This window comes from Sarcophilus harrisii, chromosome 2 (assembly GCF_902635505.1).
Source record: "Sarcophilus harrisii chromosome 2, mSarHar1.11, whole genome shotgun sequence".
Lineage (NCBI taxonomy): Eukaryota > Metazoa > Chordata > Mammalia > Dasyuromorphia > Dasyuridae > Sarcophilus > Sarcophilus harrisii.
The window spans coordinates 390,198,041-390,211,140 of NC_045427.1; the positions used below are offsets into that span (position 1 = coordinate 390,198,041).

The window sequence follows — 13,100 nt, forward strand, 5'->3', positions numbered from 1 at the left end:
CGAGCTACACTTGTATCACCCACAATCTCTACTAAAGACTATCTAGAGAATTAATGGCATATATTTGTAATTCACTTGACTGATTTGAAGGCTATGTAACCATGAAAACTGAGTTTCCCATTCTTTAAAACTAACAGGATTAAAGGAAACCTGTGACTAATAGCAATAATAATAATTGTAATAATAGCTAGCATTTATAAGACATATATATGTGCCGAGTACTGTGCTAAGAATTTTACAATTGTTATCTCATTTTATTCTCTTCAAAAGCATGGAAATTGATGCTATTATTACCTCATTTTACAGATGAGGAAACTGAGGCTAAGGTTAAGTAATTTGCTTAGGCTTACACAGCTAATAAATATCTGAGGTTCTATTTGAACTCAGTCCTTCTTGACTCCAGGTTAAGCATTCTGTCCCCTGCCTTACGTAGTTGACCCTCTAAGCCAGTACTATGCTTCATGAATCCCATGCTGTATTCCACCTTTTTACCCAGTCCAACATAGGGCAATGACCTAGGATTTGATTTTCTGTAAAGTCATTGTAATTCGATAAACTGTGATGCCATGAATGTGTCATTATAATGAATTATAGGGACTGACTTTCATCTATAAGCCAAGAGCTATTGTCTTGGTGGAAAATGTGTTGCAGAAGAGAGGTAAATGCAAATATCTTAAGTTTTTAAATTTAGTAAGAAAATTTTTGTTGTCCCATTGCATTAAGTTTTGTTATTAACTCATTTTTCAATTATCTGGGTTTTCTTGACAGAGATACTAGAGTGGTTTCCTTTTTTTTTCCCCAGTTTATTTTACACTTCAGGAAACTGAGATAAACAAGAATAAGCAACTTCTCCAGAGAAATTGTATTTTAGCCTGTGTGAAATAGGAACTAATTAAAGATATTTGAGGGATGGGACAGCATGGTCACCTAAAACCATGTGGACTTAAATAAGACAAGCAAGGATGTGATTAGAGTTATTTCTGGTTTCTAACGTCATTGTGCTCTTCTTGAATATACACATTCATATTTCATAAATATCCTCTTCTATGGTATAGATATTTTCTTCAGCTCTCATCCTTTCTTCTGTTTTGGGGAATGGATTTGACATGGAGATTACACTATAGAAAAAGAAAGTTAAACAAATGTCAGTGATGAAGCCCAAGAAGATTGACCTATATATCTAATATAGAATTAAGGAAACACATTGAAAGAATGAGATACATAAGCTATCAACCTTGGCCTGTCAATTAAAAGACAAAAAGGCTAAATAGTTCAATATTCAGTATTGTGAGTTTGGGTCTGACCTCCTTGAGTATTAATTCAAATTTTGCCATTATAATTGCCATTATCATGACTTCTCAAAGTCTAAAATCATAGCCTTTTAGGGCTGGGCTGGAAGTGATAATAGAGATAATGTGATCCACTCATTTTACAGATAAAGAAAGAGAGACCATGGAAGTTCTTTTCTTTTTCTTTCTTTTTTTTTTTCTGAGGCAATTGGGGTTAAGTGCCCAGGATCATACAGATAGGAACTCAGGTCTTCCTGATTTAAGGGCTAGAACTATATACACTATAGCAATTAGCTGCCCTAACCATGGAAATTCTTAATGCAAAAGATGAATATGAATCAAGATAATATGGACTATTGCAACCTTAGATTTTTCAGTTGTTTTTTAGTCATATTCAATCCTTTATGGCCCCATTTGGAGTTTTCTTGGCCTAGATACTGGAGTGGTTTTCCATTTTCTTCTCCAGCTCATTTTACAGATGAGGAAACTGAGGAAAACAGGGTTAAATAATTTACCCAAAATCATACAATTAGGAGATGTATGAGTTTGGATTTGAACTGAGGAAAATGAATCTTCCTGACTCTAGACCCAGCATTCTATCCACTGTGTCCCCTGCCTATAAACATAGGCTAGAATTCAAATGATCCCTTGTCATATCATCAATTCATTCATTCTTTTAGCCAAATCCAAACAAGGGTTACCATCATCATTCACCTTCTCTGTTCTTACATTCATGTGCTGCTGAATGCTTCTGGAAAAAGTCATATAATTATATATTAATATATATGTTATCTAATTTCAATTATCCCCTCATTGCTTTTTGTTGTTTTGTTTGTTTTACACAACCCTTTCCTACAATTTTCTTTCCAGAATTGCATTGTGCTTATTTTGTAACTTTAAAAAAATTCATGTTGTCTTCATTTTAAGTTCCTTAAAGACATTCCATCTCTTTTCCTACTGTCTTGACATTGGCTCTCTCTTATGCCTCCCATGCATCTCTGTAACTCCAATATTTTAGAATCCTTAACTTCCTGCATGATTCAATTCAGATGCCACTGTTATGGAAAGACTTTCCTGATCTTCCTGGGAAGCTTCCTGGGAAGGATGCAGTGTGAAGAAGATAGGATTGGGAGTCTTTGGACCGAGCTTGGATATCTGGTTCTGTATTTTACTGTCTGTAAGATTCTGGTCAAGTAACTTCCTTTCTCTGAGACTTGATTCCCTCACCTGTAAAAATTAATGAGATGGAACAGATAACTCCTAACATACATTCAACTATAAATTGATTCAAAATGCTTTGTAAATTATAAAGAAAAAAAGTGGGGCATCATGGGCCCAAGGATGAACTTGGGAGTCAGAAAGTTCCAAATTCAATGGGTCCACTTCTTTGAACTAGGTATTGTTTCCCTGCACAAATTCCTTCACCTTATTGGCACTCCATTTTGTCATCTATAAAACAAATAGTTGGACTAGATGAATTCCAATTCCCTTTAAACTCTAAATCCACAATCTAATGATTTTAGTCATGAGAGAGCTCTTCCTCCTAAAATTTCATTCTATAAACTTAGCTGTATGAATGTCAATATTATATCATCCATTCTCAGAAAAATGTAGGCTGCTGGAAGAAAACGATTTTTGTTTTTCATTTTGTCTTTGTATTCCTAGCAGGTTAAGAGATTTTTATTGAATTGAACTAAGGTCATTTATGGTTCTAAATATAGTAATGCAGTAATGTTCTGCCCTGGTCTCACATCTGAAGTATGGAATTTAGTTCTGGGAGGATATAGACAAGGAGCATATCTTGAGGTGGTGACCAGGTGTGGGAACTCAAGACCAAGGCTCTTGCATAATCCCCAGGGAATTGTGCTGACTTTGTGACTGTCAGAGCCAACCTTTGGCTAACAAATTAGCCTTTACTTATTAATGGACTTAGAAAGCAGAAACTATGCAAGAGAAGAGCAGATACCACAAGAAGAAGAGGGGTAGCAATAACTAACAGGAAAAGCAGGGCTGGAGAAGACAAAAGGAAAAGGCTGCTTCCATGAGGAACAGAGGCCAAGATTTTATAATGAAGGGTATATGATTGAACAACATATAGAGTAGGCACTGCATTGAAACTCATTGTTCCTGTCTTTGACTTCCCATCCTTCTCTCTTTAGAGGTTATGTGCCTTTCTCAAAATTCAGTACTGCTTTTTAAAAGCTGCTTGGCCTTTCTGTTTGTCTTTTCATTTAACTATTATAACAAACATGATTAACCACTGCATTGCTAGCCCATGGATGTGACTACACAGAGGTAGCAAAGAGAAACAAGAAGGGAGCATCTATATCTAGAAGGAGAAGTAGTTCCTACAACTGAAATATATTTTACTACAGTGTGATTTTCTGGCTAGGAGTTTAGAGTAATAAAAACAACAATAGCATTATTCATTCATTTTTGCTGTTGTTCAGTCATTTCAATTGTGTCTGACCTTTCATGACCTCATTTGGAGTTTTCTTGGTAAAGATGCTGCAATAAATTGCCATTTCCTTCTCCAGCTCATTTTATAGACAAGGAAATTGAGACAGTTAAAAGACTTACCCACTCACACAATTAGTGAGTGTCTGAGGCCAGATTTGAACTCAGAAAAATGACCTTTCTAGAATCCAAACCTGCTTTTCAATCCACTGTATCATCTAGCTGTCCTAATTTGTTTTTATGCCATCTCAAAGTAGGAAGCAAGAGGACCATATATCTGGCATCCTTGAAGACAGGGGTTCCCAAAGTGTGATCCAATTACTCCTGAGAGTCCCTGAGATTCTTTCAGGAGATTCACAAGGTCAAAACTATTTTCATAATAATACTAAGACATTTTGATTTTTAATAAGGACCTAGAGATCTAAAGTAAATAAGCAAAAGCTCTTGGGGTGAGGTAGGATGGTCCTTGATATTTTGTTTTCCTCGATAATTTTTAAGCATGTAAAGAAGTTCTAAGATCAAAAAATTTGAGAACCACTACTCTAGACAATGAATGAATCAACAAGTTGGGTGAAAGAATCTGTAATTAGCTGTCTACCATTAAAAGGAAATGCCAACACTTGTTTTCTTTCCTATTGTTTTCCTCTGATGAGTTTGATAGGAATATCCCCTCCCAGAGAGGAGGAACTAGATTTAGGAGGAGTAACTTTCTTCCAATAGAAGAAAAGGGGCAAGTGAGAGGGTGGGGCAACTTTGCTCACCCCAGCACAGTCACTAATCATACCACTGTCAGACTTGGATCAATGATCCACAGAAAGGACACGATAGTTATCTTTAAATATTTAAAAGGATATAATGCACAAGATAGATTTGGCTTGTTTTGTTTGACTTTGGAGAGCAAATCAAGGAACCATGCAGAGGTGCAGAGAGTTTTTCTTCTATTTAAAAAAAATCCTTCTTTAACATATAAGCTTCCCCCAAAGTAAAATATACTTCCTGGAGTGATGGGATTCCCCCATCACTAAAGTTCTTCAAGTGAAGTCTAGAACATTGTAGACAGAATTTCTGCTCAGATGAAAATTGTATTAGATAGTTTTTGAGGTGACTTTTAGCTCTGAGAGTCTGTGACTTGCCCAAAGGAAGAAGCAAATGCAAAAATAAAAGCTAACTTCATAGATTAACTAATGCTCCAGGAAAAAAAAACTGTTAAATTAATGCTTCTAGTATGTCCCCATTTTTAGGCCTCTATCCACATTTCTACCCCATGGCAACTTCCCTTCCCTTGTAATATATGTCCCACCAAGCTTTAAAACTTCTTAGATTCTAAGGTATAAATGAATAATAAGAGCTCAAAAATATTCTAGCTAGGGCTTTTAAATCTCAGTTTCTGACTCCCCATATTTCATCTGCCTTATTCCCTACCCCAAAATCCAACCTACTTCCATCCCATCTTTCTTATTCTTCATGCCGTTTCTCCCATTGGTGAGTTCCCCTTAGACTCTCCGTTTTGAGGAGGGGGTCTAGGTCAACCTATTCCTCACCAATCTCCACTTCTTGATGCTCTGGATTTTGCCATGCCTTACTGCAAGGGACCTCTCCACCCTACTTCCCTTTCTTTTTTTCATCTCCTTTTTATGTGTTGCCTTTCTCCAGTAGAATGTAAGTTCTTTGAGGGTAGGAACAATCTTTTTCCTCATATTTGTTTCCTTAGAGCTTAACTTAGTGCCTGGTACATAGTTATCACCTTATAAATGCTTGTTGAATTGAATTTAACCAGAAAGGAAGTGTTAAGCTAAAGGAATGAAGCTTCAATCACATGAGTGGAGAATTTTTGTAGGGGTATAGGCTCTTGTGAAATCTCATCATATAGATAATCTCATTGAAATAGAAATAACTTTCCCTTTGCTGCCTCCCTTCAGCCTGTTTATTCTAAAAGATTTGAATTTACTTGTAAGAAGGAGGAAAAAATTCAATATTCTGTTCCTGTGTGAGGTATCATTCATTCACTCACTCATTCATTCATTCATGATTTATTCATTCAACAGTCATTTGTAGTGACTCCTATGCTACCTTCCTTGGCTATAGTGCCTACTGGTCATGAGGAAATCAATTAGATCAGCAGAAATTAAATCAAGCATCTCAAAAGCCTTTGTTACCTTTATATGTTATGGTGATGTGAAACTCAAAAAAGATATAGGGGCCACTGCAACTCTAAATCATGCCTTCTTTCCAGCTGCCTGGGAATCACCATTTTCTCAATCTCCCAAGCAGAAAATTTTGTAGTCATTTAAAATTCTTTCATATTTTAATTCTTCATCCTTTATATAAATACTAACAAATCATAAATTTGTTTTCCCCTTTAAAATGTTTCAAATGTATTTTCTCGAATTCTATTTTTACCACTCTAAGTTCTCACTCATATCTCATATCTGCATTATTAAACTTTAACGACATATGAATATTAAATCCATAATACTGACTTAGTTTTAAAGGATTATATTATCTATGTTTCATTGTAGTTTTACTTATTTGGTTAATATTTTCCAATTTACATTGTAATCAGATTAGGCAAAATTGGGGTATTATAGGTTGCATATGTGCAGTTGGAGTAGATTGTTTGACATTTTTGGTGTCAATAAGGGGGATAGTAGGTTGTGAATAGTGGTCTCTTCAAAAGGAAATCAAACTCTCAAGGACAGACAGTTCTGGCTGGAAACTGAAGAGCCAGAGTGAATAATTCTGAAGGAACATTAGAGAATTGCCAAAGGGAAGAGTAGAGCATCACAAAGATAGAGCTCAAAGAAACCTTAGAAACCATCGTAGTCAACTGCCTCATTTTACAAATAAGGACACAAGTCCAGAAAGTTTAAGTGATTCGATCATAGTCACACATTTATGATGTATCTGAGGCAGGACCCAACTCTGTCTGATTCCAGAGTTAATAGTCCATCTACAATTCACATTGCTTCTAGATATGCTGAAGCATAATTAAAAAGTACAATCGTAGGTTGGGTTTTCCTTTATGGCCATTAAAGATTGAATAGAATCTGAATAGGGGAGGCAAGGGGAGCAGTGTAAGCAAAAGAAGAGAGACAAGCACAAATGTTACTTGTATTAGGAACATTAAGGCAGATAAGACAAGAGCAAAGATTTCGTGTTTGGGCAAGTAATTGGGGAAACAATTGGGAACAACTGGGAAAAGTAGATTACAGAGAGATTTGGAAACCAAGCAATGGAATTTACACTTGATGCATGGAACAGGCAATAGAGAAAGAATTTAGGTGATTGAGCAAGGGAATGACAAAAATATAGTTTTAAAATTCATCTGTCATTGAAGTTTAATAATGTAGATGTGGTATGAGATATGAGTGAGAGCTTAGAGTGGTAAAAATGGAATTAGAGAAAATACAATTGAGACATTTTAAAGGGGAAAACAAATCTATGATTTCTTGGTATTGCTATGAGATGAAGAATTAAAATATGAAAGAATAAAATGACTACAAAATGCTTGGGAGATTGGGGAAATGATGATTCCCAGGCAGCTGGAAAGAAGGCATGATTTAGAATTGGAGAGCATGGAATGAAAGAGGATAAGATCTATTTTGGACATACAGAATTTAAGATAAAGGCACAAACTAAGATTTTTCTGATGCAATTAACCAGTTAGTATAGTGCATAGTTTAGAGTGAGAAAGATTGAATCAGACTTCAGATAGTTAATAGCTGTGTGATCCTGATCAAGTCATTTAACCTCTTTCTGCCTCAGTTTCCTCAATTATAAAATTGGGGTTAATAATAATACCTACTTCCTAGGGTTATAATGAGAATCAAATAAGATAATATTTTTAAAGTGCTTGATGTTGAAATCTTTACAAAGTGTTAAGCCATTGGAGTTGATTTAATCTTAGAAAGAGTTATTTTGGGCCAGAACTTGAACTAGGTACTAAGTACAACTGGCTGCGATTTTGGAATAATTATTTATTTCAACTGAGACTAAGGCTGCTTCCAGGAAAACCACCACATTTAGCATAGTCCCCATCCCAGAACAGGAAAAAAAGTATTAGGTAGGTGCTTAATAAGTGCTTGTTCCTCAATATTCTCTGCCATCACCATTAACCTTTCTTCCATATCCTCTTCCCCTGCCCCAACCTGTCACTGGTACACAGCTAGAAATACAGAACTGGAATAAAGTTGAGAGAGTTCATGGATAAATATGTAAACTTAGGGAAAAAATGCTATGTAAGGTCACTATGTGATTTTAAAGTTCACAAGATTGGACTGATATTCACTCAACATTTATTTGTATTCATTTATTAACAACCATTTATTGAGCAACTATTATATCAAAGCATCATAGTTGGTGATAGAGGAAACACAAAAGTAATAAAAACATGAAACTTGTCTTTTAGGAATCTAAGATCTGACAAAAAGACTATGTCATTTACACAAATCTGCATAATTATCCTTTGGATGGAATGTATGAGACCAGGTAATGCATGTAAAGAAAGAATGGAATGAGAGTAGAGAATGGGAATGGGGGTAGAAAAAAGATCATAAAATACTTCCTATAGAAAATAGTACTTGAGCCTCAGGAAAGGTAAAATTTCAAAAGATAGAATTGGGGGTAGATAGGAGGCTAGGAAGTACATTCCAATCAAAGGCATGAAAACAAGAGAGCATTAGAAATGTACAGAGGGCAAGGAGTCCAATAAAATTATATTTACCTGGATTCCTGCAACTTCTTTTTGGTATAGGAATGTCCTAAAAAAATTTTTTTTGGAAAAAAAAAAGTCAAGTGAACATATCTGTAAAAACAAATATAGAATGAGATATAAAGCTTTAAACTTTCTGTCTCTGAACCGGATCTGCCTTCAAATTGAAATTATTCATATTTACTTTTTGTTGTTTTGTCAATTAGTTGTGTCTAATTCTTTGTGACCCCATTTGGGGTTTTCTTGCAAAATATTAAGATATGTTTGTCATTTCCTTCTCCCATTCATTTTATAGATGAAGTGTTGGGAGCCGGCACTAATCTACAGCCACATAAGGCCAACCTTGAATAGGTTGGAATCTCCTAATCGCATCATACCAAAGAATTCCTGAATAGGAATCTCCTAATCACATTCTAACTTTGAATAGGCAGGTATCTAGGCATCCCCTAATCACATCATAAAGCTTACTGCCACCAGAAACATCTGAGCAGCTCATCCTTGGGCGGGATACCAACCCTTTGTCATGGACCCCCACCCTGTACTGTGTTTGAACAACCCTGCCTTCTTTTCTACTGTACTATTGCACCCATTAAAATGAGGCTTTGACTTGCCTCCATTTTGCCTGTCCCCTCTCTCTTGCCCTTATCTCTTTTCTTCCAGGGTCCACACACTCTGCCTCGCGGGCCCAGGCAATGAAGAAACTGAGGCAAACAAAATTAACTGACTTTCCCTGGCTCACACAACTAGTGTCTGAGGCTAGATTTGAATCAGGTCCTCCTCACTCCAGGTCAGCACTCTATCCACTATGCCATCTAGCATTCTATCATTGTTTTCTAACTAATATATCATCATCATCATCATTGTCATCATAATCATCATTACTATCATCTTTAAGAATTCCAATAAAGAAACTGAATTGGACTGGAATATCATTATAGCAAAAATTATTACAACCTTTCAGACATAACAGTTTTGAAATAATATTCTTAATAGGTAAAGCCATTTCAGGATGGACAGCTAGGTGGCTCAGTTCATTGATCTCTGGTTCTGGAATCAGAAGAAACTTGAGTTCAAATCTAGTCTCAGATACCTAGAAGGTGCTGAGTAAGGCACTTAACCCTGTTTGCCTCAGTTTCCTCATCTGTGAAATGAACTAGAGAAAGAAATGGCAAACCACTTCAGTGTCTTTTCCAAGAAAACCCCAGATGGGGTCACAAAGAGTTGGACATAACTGAAATGATTAAACAAAAACAATGCTCAATATTCATAATTTCTGAAACACATGGAAATGAAACTATTCAAAATATTAAAAATTGACAGAAGAAATTGAAAATAATTGGAACCAAGATAAAAAACATGTTATCTCTGTTGTCCTATCTACTAATAGAATTGTTTGTGAAATACCTTCAGTGAATCTACAAAACATGAACTTAGATTCCAACTCTTTCTTCAATGACAAAATGTAATTGTTTTATGCTCTTCTGTAATTGTGCACAGAATATTAATGTGAAAGAACAATAATAGAGTATCAATTTATCCTCAAAATACTTTTATTGGAACAGTATCAAAAAAGATCAGAATGGGATAAAAATGATGATTATGATAAGAATGGTAATAACAATAATAATAATTTATTATGCACCAAGATTTTCTCTTTGTCCCTAGAGCAATTCATTCTGTAATAAGGGCAATTAAATCAATGTCAACCAGATATATAGCCAATATGAGAGACAAGGAAGCTACCTCCAATATCACTTTTCTTGTATATACAAGATATCCTGAATAAATGAGGATTGAACTTAAGTGATTCTGAAAGAGAAGCAGAAATGGTATTTTTTCCCATCTAAGGAGATAAAGAGCGTTTGAGATTCTATCTTCCTTCTCACACCTTTGCATGTGCTATACCAGAATTCTAAGAATGCTCGACTTTTTCATCTCTTAGCCTCAGAAGTGGTTCAGGGCCACCTTTTGCAAAAAGACTTCCCAGAGTTAGGCAATTGTTAGTACTTTTTGATGTCCAAGAATGACTATTTTGTTCTTACTAATCTGCATATAACTTGTTCTTCCCACTTCCTTGAACTGAGTACTTTGGAATGATTTTTTTTCTTTATATACCCAAAAGATAGGAAAGAAGGAAAGGAGGAAGGAAGGAAGGAAGGAAGGAAGGGATCCTGGGGGCTATTTACATACTATAAATATACATAGATTTTGTGGAAGAGAAATTAATTTCTCTGAAAAACATTGAGCTAAATTACCTGACATTAAAAAAGAAAAAAAATTTAGTGGGCCATTTAGTACAGTATTCCCTTCCAAGATTGTAAGAATGAATGTCTTTCTTAAGAACACTTATCAATACATAGACCAATTATAATTCTAAAGGATAAATAAACATGTTGAGATGTGATGAATTGAAGATATAGAATGAGACAGATATTTTCAAATATAGCCAACATGGGAGGTTTTTGTTTCATTGTTGTTATTGTTGTTGTTTAACTATATATATATATTGTTATGACTTTTTTTATTTACCAATTTAGTGATGCAGGGAGAAGGAATAGGATAGCGAAGAAATAAAATTAAAGAAGGAAGGAAGAAGAAAAGTATCATTGGAATATTTTAATGAATAAAAAAGGAAAAAGAATCATAGAAAAAGGCTGCTATAAATAATAGGGATCCCCATTTTCTTGTAAAATCCTTTTTTTCTGTTCTAATATATATATATTGCTGAAGCAATTAGGGTTAAGTGACTTGCCCAGGATCACACAGCTAAGAAGTGTTAAGTGTCTGAGGTCAAATTTGAACTCAGATCCTCCTGACTTCAGGAAGGGTGCTCTATCCACTACACCATCTAACTGCCCCTCTACTACATATATTAAAAGCAATCATTTTATTTAGTGTTTGTTAAACTCAAAATGATTGTCAAAGAATGCCTTATATACAGTCTTGGACATGGAACACAGTTTTTAAGGTCTTAAATTAAACAGAACAAAAAAAATGCTAATTTTCTGTGCTGGTTTTTAATAAACTATAAAGTGAAACAAAGTTTTGCTCAAAAGGTGAAAAATGTCACCCAAGATACAGAGTCCTAAGGTCTATTGAGTGAATCAGTTCAAACCCAAATCAAGTAAATAAACTCAACTTAAATATGAACCAAACTGAGGGCACACAGAAGGTGAAGAACTTTTGAGATCATGCAATATAATGATTGGTCAGAGAAAATGGGGCCATTTAGTCTGGAGAAGAGAAATCTTAGATCAGGTTTGATAGACTGTCTTGTGAGGAATGATTTATAATATTTTTATTCCAAAGAGTATTATTCAGTTTAGTGTTATTTCATGGGGGTAATTATTTCCGTTATACTTACCAATTAATATCCATTCAGTCAGTATAATCAATTAATATCAATATTAGTATACAAAATTTTCCATATTAGATAAGATTAGATAAATTCTTTCTTATAATAGGTCCCCAAACTACAAGCTATAAGTTACTGACTTGTTCTGAAGTTTACTTGTTTAATCATAGGAAGCTAACTAGAGGATCACGACCCTTTTTTCCTGCTAAATAGGGGACCAAGCTTTCCACAACAAAGATGACTTAGGATGAAAAATCCTCCTATTTTTGTTGACTCTTCGTCCTTCATCACTTCTCTATTGCCCAACGTAAGAAGATGGCTATGAGAATTTGGTCAACAAGCTAGCCTGTGGCCTATCTAGAGGTCCTTTGGCCCATATGGTTGTTTTGACATCATGACTGTGAGCCCAACCCATGTTGGTTCAGTAGGTCCTCCTGGCAAGTCAAGACAGGTTTTTCAGCCAATGGGGCTCTATTATTATGTAGATCCTCCTAAAGGGTCACAGTCAAAATCTATAAACCAATGAGACTCTATATCTTACTTTGCTTTCTCTGTATTGTCCAGATAGCAAGTACTATAAATCTAAGGTCCTGGAGGAAGGTGGGTAAGGAAAATCTGAGATTCCATTCATTAAAGTGGCCATGTCACTTTAATAAATGGGTTTTGGCTCAGAGCTCAGTATCTTTTATTGCAGATTCAACAATTTGGGACTCCATGATCTTCAAGCATTGGAAGGCTGTCATATGAAATAGACATCTGATTGGGGTGGGGGGGGGGGGGGGGGGGGGGGAAGGAAGGGGGTAAAAATAGAAGCAATAAGAAGTAGAGTTTGGAAACATAAATTTATTCTGAGGATCATAAATTCAGAGCTGAAAGGGAACTTAGAAATCACCTAGCCTAATCCTCTAATTTTACAAATAAGGAAACTAAATGATTGGACTATGGTCACACACCTAGAATATACCAGAGATAGAATTTGAACTCAAGGCTTTCTGATTCCAAAATCAACCCTCTCTCCATAAGACACACTGCTTCTAGAAATGATGCAGCACCGTTTTTAAAAAGTACATACACTCAGCCCTTTCCTTCACAACCATTGAAATTTGAGTAGGATTTAGAGGTTGGAAAGCAGGGGGAGCAGTCTGAGCAAAATTAGAGAGGCAAGTAGAGTGGCACAAAGCTTGTGTTAGATACATTAAGAAGATCAGTATGAATATAGAAAAGAATCACACACACAAACATAAATGAGTGCACACACATACACACACACATGCCCTCCACACATATA

The 13,100-nt window shown here is 35.4% G+C and overlaps 1 protein-coding gene across 3 annotated transcripts in view; it reads right to left on the minus strand.

Annotated features, from left to right (window-relative positions):
* Positions 1–847: 847 nt before the first annotated feature.
* Positions 848–13,100, minus strand: part of LOC105750875 (hepatitis A virus cellular receptor 2 homolog) — a 34,132-nt gene continuing 21,879 nt past the window's right edge. For 2 of the 3 annotated variants that reach the window (XM_031953595.1, XM_031953594.1), the window contains 2 exons: positions 8,470–8,506; positions 848–1,118 (listed from right to left, as the gene is read on the minus strand). In XM_031953595.1, the coding sequence (XP_031809455.1) occupies positions 1,022–1,118; positions 8,470–8,506 (134 nt within the window). In that variant the 3' untranslated portion in view covers positions 848–1,021. The remainder of the gene's footprint in view (positions 1,119–8,469; positions 8,507–13,100) is intronic. The other variant, XM_012552117.3, reaches the window with a different exon arrangement.